This window comes from Bolinopsis microptera, chromosome 8 (genome assembly GCF_026151205.1).
Source record: "Bolinopsis microptera isolate Bmic1 chromosome 8, MBARI_Bmic_1.0, whole genome shotgun sequence".
Classification (NCBI taxonomy): domain Eukaryota; kingdom Metazoa; phylum Ctenophora; class Tentaculata; order Lobata; family Bolinopsidae; genus Bolinopsis; species Bolinopsis microptera.
In genome coordinates, this window is record NC_087079.1 from 17,817,164 (window position 1) to 17,837,670 (window position 20,507).

At 39.5% G+C, this 20,507-nt stretch overlaps 5 protein-coding genes across 7 annotated transcripts in view; 2 read left to right on the plus strand and 3 right to left on the minus strand.

Annotated features, from left to right (window-relative positions):
* The window catches only part of LOC134820031 (microtubule-actin cross-linking factor 1-like), a 160,003-nt gene that overhangs the window by 112,979 nt on the left and 26,517 nt on the right, over positions 1–20,507 (minus strand). The gene's annotated exons all lie outside the window — the stretch shown is intronic.
* LOC134819816 (uncharacterized) lies at positions 249–2,224 on the minus strand. The gene is made up of 5 exons (XM_063829965.1): positions 2,117–2,224; positions 1,800–1,883; positions 1,424–1,450; positions 1,028–1,075; positions 249–685 (listed from the first exon to the last, which is right to left on the minus strand). The coding sequence occupies exons 1-5, from the start codon at positions 2,205–2,207 to the stop codon at positions 249–251; spliced, it is 687 nt and encodes a 228-aa protein (XP_063686035.1). The 5' UTR covers positions 2,208–2,224.
* On the minus strand, positions 4,950–7,748 carry LOC134820076 (uncharacterized). The gene is made up of 5 exons (XM_063830300.1): positions 7,520–7,748; positions 5,965–6,048; positions 5,729–5,755; positions 5,541–5,588; positions 4,950–5,372 (listed from the first exon to the last, which is right to left on the minus strand). The coding sequence occupies exons 1-5, from the start codon at positions 7,668–7,670 to the stop codon at positions 5,056–5,058; spliced, it is 627 nt and encodes a 208-aa protein (XP_063686370.1). The 5' UTR covers positions 7,671–7,748; the 3' UTR covers positions 4,950–5,055.
* LOC134819971 (uncharacterized) lies at positions 9,865–12,068 on the plus strand. Of its 2 annotated transcripts, XR_010160827.1 has the most exons (6): positions 9,865–9,977; positions 10,267–10,350; positions 10,958–10,984; positions 11,126–11,173; positions 11,406–11,654; positions 11,701–12,068. XR_010160827.1 is itself a non-coding variant. In XM_063830135.1 (5 exons), the coding sequence occupies exons 1-5, from the start codon at positions 9,887–9,889 to the stop codon at positions 11,600–11,602; spliced, it is 447 nt and encodes a 148-aa protein (XP_063686205.1). In that variant the 5' UTR covers positions 9,865–9,886; the 3' UTR covers positions 11,603–12,068. The 2 variants fall into 2 exon arrangements, 1 of the variants encoding a protein (XP_063686205.1); XM_063830135.1 differs by having other exon boundaries at positions 11,406–12,068.
* On the plus strand, positions 15,515–17,137 carry LOC134819817 (uncharacterized). The gene is made up of 5 exons (XM_063829966.1): positions 15,515–15,665; positions 16,017–16,100; positions 16,419–16,445; positions 16,593–16,640; positions 16,821–17,137. Exons 1-5 carry the CDS (start codon positions 15,515–15,517, stop codon positions 17,135–17,137), a joined length of 627 nt encoding a protein of 208 aa, XP_063686036.1.

Sequence of the window (20,507 nt, forward strand, 5' to 3'; positions counted from 1 at the left end):
TTGCGACAAGTGAAAATGCTCTTATTAGGGAAAGGAGTTTACTCGACGTTTCAATGTAACTACATCGTATTCATCGTATAACAACAGGGATAAAGATAATTTTACACAGAATACATTACAACAATGCGACTCATAAATAATACTCCAATCCGGATTTTACACTTTATACAGTAGAACAGTATTAGTAGTAGTATAGTAACAGTATCTTTCATCATCACTAACTCACAAGCGAAGTTATTTTACCCAAATCAAGGAACGGAAGGGTCCGGTAATATACGGTGGTGTGTTTTGGTGGTTTCATCAGCTGCTCCTGTCTTTAAAGCTTGTTCAGGTCCTGTCTTTAAAGCTTGTTCAGCTAATATATCGTCTATCTGAGCTCTACTTGCTACTACCCCTTTCCTCAGACTTACCGTAGCTATCAGTCCCCCTGCCCTGCACACCTTCTTGTGCTTGTTGCTGTGCCTGACAGCTTGTTGGTTGCCAGGACAACATGCTACAAAGGTATTGAGCAGGTGCCCTATTAGTGCTATTACTCCCAGTACTATTACAGCGTAGGGTTGGTCTATGGGTTCCTTGTGGTACATCTCCCTCTCTTCCCACCCCATCTTCTTTAACATTTGCACGTAGTTTAACACTGGGTCCAGGTCCTTTATTTGCTTTCCTACCACTCCTAGTGTTCCTATTGCTGGTAATTAGTTAATTAGTTAATTAGTTAATTAGTTAATTAGTTAATTAGTTAGACTAGCTCAATTGTGTGGTAATATCCAGAGATTAAAGTGGATTTTTAAATCAGTTAATCAGAAAAACCAAGTTTTAGTAATCTATACTAATAATCCTTAAAAGTTTGTGGGTTCGTGGGAAATTTCCGATAGTGACGTCCCGGCCGTAGGCACGGGTTACAGTAGTACTATAATATATTCATTGGTATAAAGAAGACAAACTTGCTGATTTTATCTTGTCAGTTAAATATGAAATAAGACCAGTATTTGTATCTTGTACATATAATTGTAAGTAATTAAATACATACACGAGAGGAGACCCACAACTATCATAGCAGTCCTAGCATTCTTGTGATCTGTAGGAATATAGGGTATTAATAACGCTATCATAGCAGTTCTAGCATTCTTGTGATCTGTAGGAATATAGGGTATTAATAACGCTAGGTTACTAAGGTGTTACTAGGGTGTTACTAGGGTGTTACTAAGGTGTTACTAGGGTGTTACTAGGGTGTTATTAGTGAATAGAGGGTGTTAATAGTAAGTTTTATCATTTTGAGAATCTTATTCGAAATATTTTCCATACATTTGAAGTGCTAAGTAAGAATTTAAATCTGTTCTTCAAAAGGATTGATCTAACGTTTTCCGTATAATATCTTCATTGTCAAAAAAATAATTGAAATTAATAAATAAAATTAATAACTCACGCTTCTTATAACAAAGGCAATCTGAATCTGAAAATGAAAATACGTTCAATTTTATTGCCTTGGTTCTGATTTGTTGCCATAGTTACTTAATTTTGACATGTGATCCCAATGTTTGTGTTGGTATCATAATTACAGTAAAACATGTTAAATGTTAAGCAAACACTTGCGTACCACCCAACATCTGAGCTATCGGGTGTTACTAGGGTGTTACTAAGGTGTTACTAGGGTGTTACTAAGGTGTTACTAGGGTGTTACTAGGGTGTTACTAGGGTGTTACTAAGGTGTTACTAGGGTGTTACTAGGATGTTACTAAGGTGTTACTAGGGTGTTACTAGGGTGTTACTAGGGTGTTACTAAGGTGTTACTAAGTACGTACCTCCCAACATCTGAGCTATTCTGAGTGAGGTGAGAATGCAATCAGCCCCCAACAATATCAGGTACACTGTACAAATTGAGGAACCTGAAAATAGTCAGAAAAAGAGAATAGAATTAATCATGCAATTATTTGGAGTTTGTCTTGCAAATGGTGTTCATATTTCAATTATTGATAATTTATTGATGAACCGAACATGGTTAAAAGATTTCGCTTCGAGTCACGATTTCAAAATGCAAATAATCTGTGAAAATGTAGTTACCCAAATGTATTTATATTAAGTTAGTCACTAATAATAAGGTTTACATTTAGGTACTCACTTTGAGCGTCCACTCCGAGTAACATAATAGCGATAGTTAACTGAGCAACAGTAGCGGCGCACACTGCCATAGCCCCGATTACAAAAGACATGTGTAAACTGAGCTAATCTAGCTGGAGGTGTATATCATAGTCATGATAATATACAGGAACAACGGTTTATATTGATAATTGAAAACCATCTAAAAATTGTTACAGTAAGTGAAGATAACCTATCTATAAGTGAACTGCAAAAGGATCGCGTCATGTTAAAAGATACTAGTACATGACATTGCTGTTATACACAGCACAAAACAGAGGATAACTTAAGAAAATACAGTATGTTTGGTGTTTAGAGTGACTAACCTTTGTTCTCCCTCTGTCGTACAGTCATTGTGAATCAGCTTTGTTCGGTGGTACAATCTTTGTGACCCCGACTAATTTGTATTGATTGAAGTACAATAGCAAGCATTTAGAATATAATAATACCTAGCACACCATTCCTCGTACATAGCTGGTTCTGTGTGTGTATGTATGTGTGTGTGTATAATTTAAAGGTGTTTGGACAGTGGCTCATTACTGAATTACTGAATTAATCTTCTTATAACCCAAACTCTAACGCTGACCCTAAACATGGAACTAAAACATTTTAGGGTTATACGGGTTCCTGCTAGTGGAACTAAAACGTATCATATACCAAAACCCTTCAGGTTTAGACTCCAGTTTTCATGTCAGTTCAATTTAATTTTTGTGATATTTTTAGACGGAATAAAACAGGTTCACTGTTTAAACATTATCTACTCCATAACAATCTCAGCAAATACAGGGTGTACTGCATAAAATAAGTGCAAATCAGAAACATCAGTAAAGGGATAATTACCGTAAATATATTTCATAGAATGAATAGATAAGAATGAAGGCGTCCATTCAAAATCAAAACTAAATTGAACACAAGTTGGACGGTGGAATGCACTGCATTTTTTGAATTCCATTTTTTAATTAAACTTAATATTCTACAATCTCAAAAGTCATAGTTCTGCATATATAGTAGAAATATCCAACAGTTTGTGTTGGAATTCGAAGAGAGAAGATTGAACTAGATTTACATAAAAATAATAAAGCGTAATTTGTCAGTCCATGATAACCCTCAGTCTAGAAAGTCGAATCTTTATCTACTTCCTAACAGTACCTCATTAACATGAGTTCTTAGTAACCTCTTAGTAACCGCGCGATACTAACTCCTCTACTTGTTATCCCCTAGTAACCGCGCGTTACTAACTCCTCTGCTTGTTATCCCCTAGTAACCTCCTAGTAACCGCGCGTTACTAACTCCTCTACTTGTTATCCCCTAGTTACCTCCTAGTTACCGCGCGATACTAACTCCTCTACTTCTTGCCCCCTAGTTACCTCCTAGTAACCGCACGTTACTAACTCCTCTACTTGTTATCCCCTAGTAACCGCGCGTTACTAACTCCTCTACTTGTTATCCCCTAGTTACCTCCTAGTTACCGCGCGATACTAACTCCTCTACTTCTTGCCCCCTAGTTACCTCCTAGTAACCGCACGTTACTAACTCCTCTACTTGTTATCCCCTAGTAACCGCGCGTTACTAACTCCTCTACTTGTTATCCCCTAGTTACCTCCTAGTTACCGCGCGATACTAACTCCTCTACTTCTTGCCCCCTAGTTACCTCCTAGTAACCGCACGTTACTAACTCCTCTACTTGTTATCCCCTAGTAACCGCGCGTTACTAACTCCTCTACTTGTTATCCCCTAGTTACCTCCTAGTAACCGCGCGTTACTAACTCCTCTACTTGTTATCCCCTAGTTACCTCCTAGTTACCGCGCGATACTAACTCCTCTACTTCTTGCCCCCTAGTTACCTCCTAGTAACCGCACGTTACTAACTCCTCTACTTGTTATCCCCTAGTAACCGCGCGTTACTAACTCCTCTACTTGTTATCCCCTAGTTACCTCCTAGTTACCGCGCGATACTAACTCCTCTACTTCTTGCCCCCTAGTTACCTCCTAGTAACCGCGCGTTACTAACTCCTCTACTTCTTGCCCCCTAGTTACCTCCTAGTAACCGCACGTTACTAACTCCTCTACTTGTTATTCCCTAGTAACCTCCTAGTAACCGCGCGTTACTAACTCCTCTACTTGTTATCCCCTAGTTACCTCCTAGTTACCGCGCGATACTAACTCCTCTACTTCTTGCCCCCTAGTTACCTCCTAGTAACCGCACGTTACTAACTCCTCTACTTGTTATCCCCTAGTAACCGCGCGTTACTAACTCCTCTACTTGTTATCCCCTAGTTACCTCCTAGTTACCGCGCGATACTAACTCCTCTACTTCTTGCCCCCTAGTTACCTCCTAGTAACCGCGCGTTACTAACTCCTCTACTTGTTATCCCCTAGTTACCTCCTAGTAACCGCACGTTACTAACTCCTCTACTTGTTATCCCCTAGTAACCTCCTAGTAACCGCGCGTTACTAACTCCTCTACTTGTTATCCCCTAGTTACCTCCTAGTTACCGCGCGATACTAACTCCTCTACTTCTTGCCCCCTAGTTACCTCCTAGTAACCGCGCGTTACTAACTCCTCTGCTTGTTATCCCCTAGTAACCTCTTAGTAACCGCGCGTTACTAACTCCTCTACTTGTTATCCCCTAGTTACCTCCTAGTTACCGCGCGATACTAACTCCTCTACTTCTTGCCCCCTAGTTACCTCCTAGTAACCGCGCGTTACTAACTCCTCTACTTGTTCTCCCCTAGTTACCTCCTAGTAACCGCGCGATACTAACTCCTCTACTTCTTGCCCCCTAGTTACCTCCTAGTAACCGCGCGTTACTAACTCCTCTACTTGTTCTCCCCTAGTTACCTCCTAATAACCGCGCGTTACTAACTCCTCTACTTGTTATCCCCTAGTTACCTCCTAGTAACCGCGCGTTACCAACTCCTCTACTTGTTATCCCCGTTGCAGAAGCAAGCTATGGCCGTATTGACCACATGCCCAGGCAGTGCAATGGCTCCCAGTACTATCATAGCCCAGTACATATCAGTATACAGGATAATCACCCCGTACGGTAGGTCGAGGTAGATCTTGTAGTTTATCTTAACCTCATAGTCTATGTCCACAACGAAGGTGTCGTTGAGTATATTGGTCCTGTTCTGGGAGGGTGACATACCACTGAGGCTCTCGTAGAAGTCGTTAACGTGACCTGTAGTGTTGATCAGGTCCTTTATGTGCAGTGAGAGGAGCACTAACGTTCCTATACCTGAAATAAAGTGGGTTTTATTAAATAAAAAGATAAGAGGATATTGTTGATGAGATTAGTAACTGTAGTCAAGAGTAACCATAATAATCGTAGTAACCCGAGTAACTGCAGTCTACTAAAGGTGATACTCATTTATACTGACTAATGATGAGTTTCTATAACACTTACATGCGACGAGACCCAGACTGATTGTACTGATTCGGATTATTTTGGAATCTGAGAAAAAAGATTGTTAATATTGAGAAGGACATCTATCAAACAAGATACACAGTCTGATATAGTACCAATATATCCTGATAAAGCATGGCTCTTTAATAGCAGCCTATTACAGTACCCACAGTGTAAATAATACTCACTCTCAGTGTAGAAGGAAGCCACCCCACCTGAGATGTAGAATATTAGTTACCAAATTAACCCTTAGTGGGTACATGTTGTTTATGTAAAGTAAGTAACCCTTAGTGGGAACATGTTGTTTATGAACCCATCAACAAATCTGAAAATCCTGGACAATTATCAGTTTCCCGAACAGCTCTGTTCTCAAGACAAAACACGTGTTATTAGTGAACACACTGAGTTAATGCAGTTAACTCACCGCAACATATCTGACCAAGTCTGAAGACCAGCAGGGTGGTGGCTATTGCGAACAGCAGTGTGTAGAATATCCCTGCCCATGTTTCTGAAATTAGTTAATTAGATAAATTAACATTTATCCATCCATTTATTCGAAGAAATGTTCACGTTAAGTAAGGTCTCTAAACATTAGTTATAATGTGATATTCACGTTTAGTAAGGTCTCTAAACATTAGTTATAATGTAATATTCACGTTTAGTAAGGTCTCTAAACATTTGTTATAATGTAATATTCACGTTTAGTAAGGTCTCTAAACATTTGTTATAATGTGATAATGTTCACGTTAAGTAAGGTCTCTAAACATTAGTTATAATGTGATAATGTTCACGTTAAGTAAGGTCTCTAAACATTAGTTATAATGTAATATTCACGTTTAGTAAGGTCTCTAAACATTAGTTATAATGTGATAATGTTCACGTTAAGTAAGGTCTCTAAACATTAGTTATAATGTGATATTCACGTTAAGTAAGGTCTCTAAACATTAGTTATAATGTAATATTCACGTTAAGTAAGGTCTCTAAACATTAGTTATAATGTGATAATATTCACGTTTAGTAAGGTCTCTAAACATTAGTTATAATGTAATATTCACGTTAAGTAAGGTCTCTAAACATTAGTTATAATGTAATATTCACGTTAAGTAAGGTCTCTAAACATTAGTTATAATGTGATAATATTCACGTTTAGTAAGGTCTCTAAACATTAGTTATAATGTAATATTCACGTTAAGTAAGGTCTCTAAACATTAGTTATAATGTAATATTCACGTTAAGTAAGGTCTCTAAACATTAGTTATAATGTGATAATATTCACGTTTAGTAAGGTCTCTAAACATTAGTTATAATGTAATATTCACGTTAAGTAAGGTCTCTAAACATTAGTTATAATGTAATATTCACGTTAAGTAAGGTCTCTAAACATTAGTTATAATGTGATAATATTCACGTTTAGTAAGGTCTCTAAACATTAGTTATAATGTAATATTCACGTTAAGTAAGGTCTCTAAACATTAGTTATAATGTAATATTCACGTTAAGTAAGGTCTCTAAACATTAGTTATAATGTAATATTCACGTTAAGTAAGGTCTCTAAACATTAGTTATAATGTGATAATATTCACGTTTAGTAAGGTCTCTAAACATTAGTTATAATGTAATATTCACGTTAAGTAAGGTCTCTAAACATTAGTTATAATGTGATATTCACGTTAAGTAAGGTCTCTAAACATTAGTTATAATGTAATATTCACGTTAAGTAAGGTCTCTAAACATTAGTTATAATGTGATAATATTCACGTTTAGTAAGGTCTCTAAACATTAGTTATAATGTAATATTCACGTTAAGTAAGGTCTCTAAACATTAGTTATAATGTAATATTCACGTTAAGTAAGGTCTCTAAACATTAGTTATAATGTAATATTCACGTTTAGTAAGGTCTCTAAACATTAGTTATAATGTAATATTCACGTTAAGTAAGATCTCTAAACATTAGTTATAATGTGATAATGAAACTTACTGTCTGCCTTGCCCCCAAGTATGAGTATAGTAATGATGAGCTGAGCTACAGCTGCTACCCCCACTCCTACAGCTCCTATCAGTGCTGACATCATCTTCTCAACTATAAAACAACTCTGACTGTTATCGTTTACTGTATACGCGTGGGGCATCTAGGAGGAATGCGGAACTCGTTTCTTGTGTATTGACATGACAGTATTCTGGAGTCTGGGAAGTAGGCTGATAGCGAGGATTCAGTTACCTTTAACAGACTTAAACGCAAGAACTATTCGAAATGTGATAAGTGTTTGTGTCTGGTCACACAGTTATTCTGAATCTATTTAAAGACACCTCATCATTTGTAAGAAATCAAATACTTTGGACAAGTGCCAGAAAGTCTGATAAAAATGAAAAAGGTTCAAAACAGCACTCGGAAGCATCGGGTTCAAACTAAAAAACTTGAACTGAAACCCTTCTTAAAATGTTCTTGAGCCTTAAAAAGCCCACCAAGCAAATTATTTGTGAAATTTAGATAGTTCTGAATTAGCAACTATGCCTAAATACCATCCAAATATTTGAACAGTGAGATAAAAACACGATGTAAAGCTGCATGGGTAAACGTCTGCGAGAGTTCATACATTGGACTATTCAGTAAAAACAATGTAATAATAACTCAACAATCAAAAATACTAGCACATCAAACACTAGGCTGACGACCTGAGACAAAAGGTTAAATTAAAGTTAATAAAGTTTGGTGAATTATTTGCATTCAGGATTGATCACCACCTTGGGTATATTAAGCCATGAAGGTACACTACCTTAACAATGAGGGTAACATCCTCATTGACCTATATGTCAGGGGTCTCAAGCTATAGAAACTACAAGACAGTGACTTCAACACTGAGATAATGCTGTATTTAGTTCTCAAGTTCATCGCGGCTTTGTTTCTTCTCATAACAGAGCATTCCTACAAAATTGAAAGACAAAACACGTAATTTAGGAATTCATGAGAGCGCTAAACCACGTGGCCAAAAGTCTCACCATGAATTCGATATTATCTCCAAGGTTTATGAATACAGAACTTGTTCTGCAAGGTTTATAAAATATACAGGACTGCAAAACTTTACATTATTAGAGATAATTCTGAAACGCAGCTTGATGAAAAATTTAGCATAACGTTTGGGTTTATAGTCTATTCTCTGTGTTCCTCCACGACTAATATGGTGGTGTAATAACAACTGGGATATATGATATACATCTAAATCTAGACAAATATTCCTTAACAAAAGCTACGATCTGGGTAGTTTGATATATTACTGGTATTGAGGTGTGTGTGTGTCCTAATACAGGGGTACCTCAGGGATCAGTCCTAGGAACCACCATATCTTATCGTTTTAATTACATTTTACATGCTAATAATTTGGCATTGGCTTTTCCTTGATATGTTATGAAAGAGGGGTACCATCAGGGATCATGCTAGGAACCACCATAATACAGGGTTACCTCAGGATCAGTCCTAGGAACCACCATAATACAAGGGGTACCTCGGATCAGTCCTAGAAACACCATAAACAGGGGTACCTCAGGATCAGTCCAAGGAACCACCATAAAACAGGGGTACCTCAGGGATCTCTAGGAACCACCAAAAACAGGGGTACCTCAGGATCAATCCTAGACCACCATAATACAGGGGTACACTCAGGGATCAGTCTAGGAACCACCATAAACAGGTACCTCAGGATCAGTCCTAGAACCCACTATACTACAGGGGTACCACATGGATCATCCTAGGACCACCATAATACAGGGGTACCTAAGGGATCAGTCCTATGAACCACCATAATACAGGGTACCTCAGGGATCAGTCCCTAGGAACCACCATTAATACAGGGGTAACCTCAGGGATCAGTGCTAAGGAACCACCATAATACAGGGGTACCCTCAGGGATCAGTCCTATGAACCACCATAATACAGGGAGTGTACGGCCAGGGATCAGTGTCCTAGGAACCACTTAATACAGGGTACCACAGGGATCATTCCTAGGACCCACCATAATACAGGGGTACCTCGGGGATCATCCTATAACCACCATAATACGGGGTACCTCTGGGATCAGTCCTAGGAACCACCATTATCCAGGTACCTCCAGGATCATGCTAGGACCACCATAATACCAGGGGTACCTCCAGGATCTGCTAGGAACCACCATAATACAGGGGTACCTCAGGGATCATTGTTTTAAACACTAACAGTTTGGTCCTTCCAATATGGTTCGATATGGTATTTATTTAGAATAAAACCACTATTTACCAAAGTAACCACTAGTAACCAATAGTTACCAAAGTAACCCTATTACCCCTAGAAACGCTGCTAGTAACCATAGTAACCATGTCGGCACTGATAGCTGCGATTGGGGTGGGAACTGCTGCTATAGCTCAAATGGTCCTCATGATAATGGTTCTAGGACTCAAAGCATCTGGTAAATCACTCAGCGAGGGAATTAACAACGTCACTCAACTGTAGCTGCATTCATCAAACTTCAATATATCCACTTTTAACTCCAATATCTCCACTTTTAACACCAGTATCTCTACTTTTAACACCAGTATATCCACTTTTAACACCAGTATATCCACTTTTAACACCAATATCTCCACTTTTAACACCAGTATATCCACTTTTAACACCAATATCTCCAATTTTAGCACCAATATCTCTACTTTTAACACCAATATCTCCATTTTTAACACCAATATCTCCACTTTCAGTGACCTGGATTGGTGTTTTACATCTGGTTATGTTCCTCATTGCTCTCGCGCTACTCGGACTAAGAATAGCTCAAATTTGTGCCGGTAAGATTAGCTTAGCTTATCTTCTTTGTAATAGTTAATAAACTGATTTATACAGTAAACTGTGGTACATTAAACTGAATATTGGTCCCATCTTCTATCTAACAGTGGGGGGGGGGTCCAAGGGGAACTTTGGGGAGTTTTGGGGAACTTTTTTTTGGGGAACTTCAGGAAACCTGGGGGACTTTCCCAAAGTTCCCCAAAAAATTATCAATGAAACAAATAATTTTGGGGAATTTTGGGGAACTTTTTTTTGGGGAACTTCAGAAAGTTCCCCAAAATTCCCCAAAATTCCCCAAAGTTCCCCAAAAAAATTATAATGCCAAACAAATTATCATGCTGTATGTATCAACAAGTAAGTTAAGATTATACCTTATAATAACATACATGTTAACATTAATGGGTATTAATGTATATTAGAGAAATTTTGAATAATTTTGATTAATTTTGAATAATTTTAAATAATTTTGAATAATTTTGGGGAATTTTGGGGAACTTTGGGGAGTTTTGGGGAACTTTTTTTTGGGGAACTTCAGAAATCTTGGGGGACTTTCCCAAAGTTCCCCAAAGTTCCCCTTGGACCCCCCCCCAACAGTATAAACAATTACAGGTGGAGAGGGGTCCTTCTACAAGAACAGTGAGTAATTCAATAACTAATAAAATTGTAAAATCAAAGGGGGTTTCATAATTTAACTTATCAACAACACTAAGATTTAATAATTTCGAGTTTCATAACGAAAGTGTTTGTTGGATAACACTAAAATCCTCTTCTTATCAGACGTAAAGTGTATCCGTATAGCCACCATCGTACTCGGTTCCGTCTTGGGTAAGTTTTAAAATCAACTTTTGAATCGTTATTTGAGACTTGATTACACGTTCTATATAATTACACTTTCTATCTATTATAATATGAGAAGAATAGATAATCCGAAGTTTTATGTATCACATAATATTAGTAAAATTAATGTAATAACAACTCCGCATTAGTGACTACTAACTAAAACATAACAACTTCTTTATTTCAGCACCACTGATTACTAACAACTTCTTTATTTCAGCACTACTGATGGGTATCATCTTCGTGCTGACAATCCTCCAGGTGATTAAGATACTGAAGTTGAACGACACTCACAACGCGGGCATCCCCATGACAGGTTCCTACATTCTTGTAGTGGTGGGCGCTTTTGCGCTCATTGGCCACCTTGTCAACACCTCTGTAGCTTGCTGCAGTGCAGACAACGGAGATCAGGCTTAGGGGAGTTACTATGGAGGTTACTAGGGAGGTTACTACGGAGGTTACTAGGGAGGTCACTAGGGAGGTCACTAGGGAGTTACTAGGGAGTTACTAGAGAGGTTACTAGAGAGTTACTAGAGAGGTTACTAGAGGAGTTATTAGGGGGTTACTAAGGAGTTACTAAGGAGTAACTAGGGGAAGGGGGTTTAAGTGGGGTTTACTATGGAGTAGTTTTACTATTTACTAGTACAGGTTTACTATGGAGTTGCTGGTAGGGGGAAAGGAACTGTGGGGTTACTTGAAAATTACTAAGAAGTTTCTCTGAAAATCTAAAGACTTATTACTAAGTGTTGAAAGCTGAACTGAAATTTAAATATTGTATTTTATTGTAAAACCTGTTTAATGATATGCTGGGAATTCGATTAATGTGTAAATTGATTGAGTGATATTTTAATTAGTGATAATTCTAAATACGAAACCTTACAAATTGTTAGTGTTTTTCTTGTGAAACTATAATTATTGACGGAACTGCTCATAATATATCAAGGAAAAGCCAATGCCAAATTATTAGCATGTAAAATGTAATTGAAACGATAAAATATGGTGGTTCCTAGGACTGATCCCTGAGGTACCCCTGTATTATGGTGGTTCCTAGGACTGATCCCTGAGGTACCCCTGTATTATGGTGGTTCCTAGGACTGATCCCTGAGGTACCCCTGTATTATGGTGGTTCCTAGGACTGATCCCTGAGGTACCCCTGTATTATGGTGGTTCCTAGGACTGATCCCTGAGGTACCCCTGTATTATGGTGGTTCCTAGGACTGATCCCTGAGGTACCCCTGTATTATGGTGGTTCCTAGGACTGATCCCTGAGGTACCCCTGTATTATGGTGGTTCCTAGGACTGATCCCTGAGGTACCCCTGTAATATGGTGGTTCCTAGCACTGATCCCTGAGGTACCCCTGTATTATGGTGGTTCCTAGGACTGATCCCTGAGGTACCCCTGTATTATGGTGGTTCCTAGGACTGATCCCTGAGGTACCCCTGTATTATGGTGGTTCCTAGGACTGATCCCTGAGGTACCCCTGTATTATGGTGGTTCCTAGGACTGATCCCTGAGGTACCCCTGTATTATGGTGGTTCCTAGGACTGATCCCTGAGGTACCCCTGTATTATGGTGGTTCCTAGCACTGATCCCTGAGGTACCCCTGTATAATGGTGGTTCCTAGGACTGATCCCTGAGGTACCCCTGTATAATGGTGGTTCCTAGGACTGATCCCTGAGGTACCCCTGTATTATGGTGGTTCCTAGCACTGATCCCTGAGGTACCCCTGTATTATGGTGGTTCCTAGCACTGATCCCTGAGGTACCCCTGTATAATGGTGGTTCCTAGGACTGATCCCTGAGGTACCCCTGTATTATGGTGGTTCCTAGGACTGATCCCTGAGGTACCCCTGTATTATGGTGGTTCCTAGGACTGATCCCTGAGGTACCCCTGTATTATGGTGGTTCCTAGCACTGATCCCTGAGGTACCCCTGTATTATGGTGGTTCCTAGCACTGATCCCTGAGGTACCCCTGTATAATGGTGGTTCCTAGGACTGATCCCTGAGGTACCCCTGTATTATGGTGGTTCCTAGGACTGATCCCTGAGGTACCCCTGTATTATGGTGGTTCCTAGGACTGATCCCTGAGGTACCCCTGTATTATAGTGGTTCCTAGGACTGATCCCTGAGGTACCCCTGTATTATGGTGGTTCCTAGGACTGATCCCTGAGGTACCCCTGTATTATGGTGGTTCCTAGCACTGATCCCTGAGGTACCCCTGTATAATGGTGGTTCCTAGGACTGATCCCTGAGGTACCCCTGTATTATGGTGGTTCCTAGGACTGATCCCTGAGGTACCCCTGTATTATGGTGGTTCCTAGGACTGATCCCTGAGGTACCCCTGTATTATAGTGGTTCCTAGGACTGATCCCTGAGGTACCCCTGTATTATGGTGGTTCCTAGGACTGATCCCTGAGGTACCCCTGTATTATGGTGGTTCCTAGGACTGATCCCTGAGGTACCCCTGTATTATGGTGGTTCCTAGGACTGATCCCTGAGGTACCCCTGTATTATGGTGGTTCCTAGGACTGATCCCTGAGGTACCCCTGTATTATGGTGGTTCCTAGGACTGATCCCTGAGGTACCCCTGTATTATGGTGGTTCCTAGGACTGATCCCTGAGGTACCCCTGTATTATGGTGGTTCCTAGCACTGATCCCTGAGGTACCCCTGTATAATGGTGGTTCCTAGCACTGATCCCTGAGGTACCCCTGTATAATGGTGGTTCCTAGGACTGATCCCTGAGGTACCCCTGTATTATGGTGGTTCCTAGGACTGATCCCTGAGGTACCCCTGTATTATGGTGGTTCCTAGGACTGATCCCTGAGGTACCCCTGTATTATAGTGGTTCCTAGGACTGATCCCTGAGGTACCCCTGTATTATGGTGGTTCCTAGGACTGATCCCTGAGGTACCCCTGTATTATGGTGGTTCCTAGGACTGATCCCTGAGGTACCCCTGTATTATGGTGGTTCCTAGCACTGATCCCTGAGGTACCCCTGTATAATGGTGGTTCCTAGCACTGATCCCTGAGGTACCCCTGTATTATGGTGGTTCCTAGCACTGATCCCTGAGGTACCCCTGTATTATGACACACACACACCTCAATACCTGCACCAACATGTCAAACTAGCCAGATCGTAGCTTTTGTCAAGGAATATTTGTCTAGATTTAGATGTATATCATATATCCCAGTTGTTATTACACCACCATATGAGTCGTGGAGGAACACAGACAATAGACTATAAACCCAAACGTTATTGGTTATGCTACATTTTTCTTCAAGCTGCGTTTCAGAATTATCTCTAATAATGTAAAGTTTTGCAGTCCCGTATATTTTATAAACCTTGCAGAATAAGTTTTGTATTCATAAACCTTGCAGATAATATCGAATTCATGGTGAGACTTTTAGCCACGTGGTTCAGCGCTATCATGAATTCCTAAATTATGTGTTTTGTCTTTCAATTTTGTAGGAATGCTCTGTTACGAGAGGAAACAAAGCCGCGATGAACTTGAGAACTAAATACAGCATTATCTCAGTGTTGAAGTCACTGTCTTGTAGTTTCTATAGCTTGAGACCCCTGACATTTAGGTCAATGAGGATGTTACCCTCATTGTTAAGGTAGTGTACCTTCATGGCTTAATATACCCAAGGTGGTGATCAATCCTGAATGCAAATAATTCACCAAACCATATGATTAACTTTAATTTAACCTTTTGTCTCAGGTCGTCAGCCTAGTGTTTGATGTGCTAGTATTTCTGATTGTTGAGTTATTATTACATTGTTTTTACTGAATAGTCCGATGTATGAACTCTCGCAGACGTTTACCCATGCAGCTTTACATCGTGTTTTTTATCTCACTGTTCAAATATTTGGATGGTATTTAGGCATAGTTGCTAATTCAGAACTATCTAAATTTCACCAATAATTAGCTTGGTGGGCTTTTTAAGGCTCAAGAACATTTTAAGAAGGGTTTCAGTTCAAGTTTTTTTAGTTTGAACCCAATGCTTCCGAGTGCTGTTTTGAACCTTTTTCATTTTGATCAGACTTTCTGGCACTTGTCCAAAGTATTTGATTTCTTATAAACGATGAGGTGTCTCTAAATAGATTCAGAATAACTGTGTGACCAGACACAAACACTTATCACATTTCAAATAGTTCTTGCGTTTAAGTCATACTGTTAAAGGTAACTGAATCCTCGCTATCAGCCTACTTCCCAAACTCCAGAATATGGTCATGTCAATACACAAGAAACGAGCCTAACTACTTCCCAAACTCCAGAATATGGCCATGTCAATACACAAGAAACGAGTTCCGCATTCCTCCTAGATGCCACACGCTTACACTGTAAACGATAACAGTCAGAGTTGTTTTATAGTTGAGAAGATGATGTCAGCACTGATTGGAGCTGTAGGGGTGGGGGTTGCAGCTGTAGCTCAGCTCATCATTACTATACTCATACTTGGGGGCAAGGCAGACAGTAAGTTTCATTATCACATTATAACTAATGTTTAGAGACCTTACTAAACGTGAACATTTCTTCGAATAATTGCATGGATAAATGTTAATTTATCTACCTTACTCGGGAATATTATAGCGGGTTAATTTATGACTGGGAAAATTAATGACCGGGAAAAATATGGCGGAATTTTCCAAAACCCACCAAGCATCAAAATGTATTACTATTAGTTTACCTTACTCGGGAATCTTATAGCGGGTTAATTTATGACTGGGAAAATTAATGACCGGGAAAAATATGGCGGAATTTTCCAAAACCCACCACTTTATCCCAGTCATAATATTCCCGAGTAAGGTAATTAATTAATTTCAGAAACATGGGCTGGGATATTCTACACACTGCTGTTCGTAATAGCCACCACCCTGCTGGTTTTCAGACTTGGTCAGATATGTTGCGGTGAGTTAACTGCATCTACTCAGTGTGTTCACTAATAACACGTCGTTGTTCTTCAGAACAGAGCTGTTCAGAACAATTTCGGGAAACTGATAATTGTCCAGGATTTTAAGATTTGTTGATGGCTTCATAACCAACATGTACCCACTAAGGGTTACTTACTTTACATAAACAACATGTACCCACTAAGGGTTACTTACTTTACATAAACAACATGTACCCACTAAGGGTTACTTACTTCACTTTACTTGTTAATTAACATAAACAACATGTACCCACTATACTAAGGGTTAATTTGGTAACTAATATTTTACATCCCAGGTGGGGTGGCTTCCTTCTACACTGAGAGTGAGTATTATTTACACTGCGGGTACTGTAATAGGCTGCTATTAAAGAGCCATGCTTTATCAGGATATATTGGTACTGTATCAGACTGTGTAGTGTGTATATTGTTTGATAGATGTCCTTCTCAATATTAACAATCTTTTTTCTCAGATTCCAAAATAATTCGAATCAGTACAATCAGTCTGGGTCTCGTCGCATGTAAGTGTTATAGAAACTCATCATTAGTAAGTATACTCATAAATGAGTATCATTTTCACCTTTATTAGACTGCGGTTACTCGGGTTACTACGATTACTATGGTTACTCTTGACTACAGTTACTAATCTCATCAGCAATATCCTCTTATCTTTGTATTTAACAATACCCACTTTATTTCAGGTATAGGAACGTTAGTGCTCCTCTCACTGCACATAAAGGACCTCATCAACACAACTGGTCACGTGAATGACTTCTACGAGAGCCTCAGTGGCATGTCACCCTCCCAGAACAGGACCAATATACTCAACGACACCTTCGTTGTGGACATAGACTATGAGGTTAAGATAAACTACAAGATCTACCTCGACCTGCCGTACGGGGTGATTATCCTGTATACTGATATGTACTGGGCTATGATAGTGCTGGGGGCTATTGCACTGCCTGGGCATGTGGTCAATACGGCCATAGCTTGCTTCTGCAACGGGGATAACAAGTAGAGGAGTTAGTAACGCGCGGTTACTAGGGGATAACAAGTAGAGGGGTTAGTAACGCGCGGTTACTAGGAGGTAAATAGGGGATAACAAGTAGCGGAGTTAGTAACGCGCGGTTACTAGAAGGTTACTAGGGGATAACAAGTAGAGGAGTTAGTAACGCTCGGTTACTAGGAGGTTACTAGGGGATAACAAGTAGAGGAGTTAGTATCGCGCGGTTACTAGGAGGTTACTAGGGGATAACAAGTAGAGGAGTTAGTAACGCGCGGTTACTAGGAGGTAACTAGGTGATAACAAGTAGAGGAATTAGTAACGCGCGGTTACTAAGAGGTTACTAGGGGATAACAAGTAGAGGAGTTAGTAACGCGCGGTTACTAAGAGGTTACTAGGGGATAACAAGTAGAGGAGTTAGTAACGCGCGGTTACTAAGAGGTTACTAGGGGATAACGAGTAGAGGAGTTAGTAACACGCGGTTACTAGGAGGTTACTAGGGGATAAAAAGTAGAGGAGTTGGTGACGTGCGGTTACTAGGAGGTTACTAGGGGATAACAAGTGGAGGAGTTAGTAACGCGCGGTTACTAGGAGGTTACTAGGGGAGAACAAGTAGAGGAGTTAGTAACGCGCGGTTACTAGGAGGTAACTAGGGGATAACAAGTAGAGGAGCTAGTAACGCGCGGTTACTAGGAGGTAACTAGGGGATAACAAGTAGAGGGGTAAGTAACGCGCGGTTACTAGGAGGTTACTAGGGGATAACAAGTAGATGAGTTAGTAACGCGCGGTTACTAGGAGGTTACTAGGGGATAACAAGTAGAGGAGTTAGTATCGCGCGGTTACTAGGAGGTTACTAGGGGATAACAAGTAGAGGAGTTAGTAACGCGCGGTTACTAGGAGGTAACTAGGAGATAACAAGTAGAGGAGTTAGTATCGCGCGGTTACTAGGAGGTAACTAGGGGATAACAAGTAGAGGAGTTAGTAACGCGTGGTTAACAAGTAGAGGAGTTGGTAACGTGCGGTTACTAGGACGTTACTAGGGGATAACAAGTAGAGGAGTTAGTAACGCTCGGTTACTAGGAGGTTACTAAGAACTCATGTTAATGAGGTACTGTTAGGAATTTGATAAAGATTCGACTTTCTAGACTGAGGGTTATCATGGACAGACAAATTACGCTTTATTATTTTTATGTAAATCTAGTTCAATCTTCTCTCTTCGAATTCCAAGATATACTGTTGGATATTTCTACTATATATGCAGAACTATGACTTTTGAGATTGTAGAATATTAAGTTTAATTAAAAAATGGAATTCGAAAAATGCAGTGCATTCCACCGTCCAAATTGTGTTCAATTTAGTTTTGATTTTGAATGGACGCCTTCATTCTTATCTATTCATTCTATGAAATATATTTACGGGAATTATCCCTTTCCTGATGTATCTGATTTGCACTTATTTTATGCGGTACACCCTGTATTTGCTGAGATTGTTATGGAGTAGATAATGTTTAAACAGTAAACATGTTTTATTCCGTTTTCATCTGTCTAAAAATATCACAAAAATTAAATTGAACTGACATGAAAACTGGAGTCTAAACCTGAAGGGTTTTGGTATATGATACGTTTTAGTTCCACTAGCAGGAACCCGTATAACCCTAAAATGTTTTAGTTCCATGTTTAGGGTCAGCGTTAGAGTTTGGGTTATAAGAAGATTTAATTCAGTAATTCAGATGAGCCACTGTCCAAACACCTTTAAATTACACGCACGCGCACACATACATACACACACACACACAGAACCAGCTATGTACGAGGAATGGTGTGATAGGTATTATTATATTCTAAATGCTTGCTATTGTACTTCAATCAATACAAATTAGTCGGGGTCACAAAGATTGTACCACTGAACAAAGCTGATTCACAATGACTGTACGACAGAGGGAGAACAAAGGTTAGCCACTTTAAACACCAAACATACTGTATTTCCTTAAGTTATCGTCTGTTTTGTGCTGTGTATAACAGCAATGTCATGTACTAGTATCTTTTAACATGACGTGATCCATTTGCAGTTCACTTATAGATAGGTTATCTTCACTGTAACAATTTTTAGATAGTTTTCAATTATCAATATAAACTGTTGTTCCTGTATATTATCATGACTATGATATACACCTACAGCTAGAGCTGTTTACACAGTATGTCTTTTGTAATCGGGGCTATGGCAGTGTGCGCCGCTACTGTCGCTCAGTTAACTATCGCTATTATGTTACTCGGAGTGGACGCTCAAAGTGAGTACCTAAATGTAAACCTTGTTATTAGTGACTAACTTAATATAAATACATTTGGTTAACTACATTTTCACAGATTATTTGCATTTTTAAATTGTGACTCGAAGCGAAATCTTTTAACCATGTTCGGTTCATCAATAAATTATCAATGGTCGAAATATGAACACCATTTGCAAAACAAACTCCAAATAATTGCATGATTAATACTATTCTCTTTTTCTGACTATTTTCAGGTTCCTCAATTTGTACAGTGTACCTGATATTGTTGGGAGCTGATTGCATTCTCACCTCACTCAGAATAGCTCAGATGTTGGAAGGTACGTACTTAGTAACACCCTAGTAACACCTTAGTAACACCCTAGTAACACCCTAGTAACACTGATTGCATTCTCACCTCACTCAGAATAGCTCAGATGTTGGGAGGTACGTACTTAGTAACACCTTAGTAACACCTTAGTAACACCCTAGTAACACTGATTGTATTCTCACCTCACTCAGAATAGCTCAGATGTTGGGCGGTACGTACTTAGTAACACCCTAGTAACACCTTAGTAACACCCTAGTAACACCCTAGTAACACTGATTGCATTCTCACCTCACTCAGAATAGCTCAGATGTTGGGAGGTACGTACTTAGTAACACCTTAGTAACACCTTAATAACACCCTAGTAACACCTTAGTAACACCCTAGTAACACCTTAGTAACACCCTAGTAACACTGATTGCATTCTCACCTCACTCAGAATAGCTCAGATGTTGGGAGGTACGTACTTAGTTAACACCCTAGTAACACCTTAGTAACACCCTAGTAACACTGATTGCATTCTCACCTCACTCAGAATAGCTCAGATGTTGGGAGGTACGTACTTAGTAACCCTAGTAACACCTTAGTAACACCCTAGTAACACTGATTGCATTCTCACCTCACTCAGAATAGCTCAGATGTTGGGAGGTACGTACTTAGTAACACCTTAGTAACACCTTAGTAACACCCTAGTAACACTGATTGCATTCTCACCTCACTCAGAATAGCTCAGATGTTGGGAGGTACGTACTTAGTAACACCTTAGTAACACCTTAGTAACACCCTAGTAACAC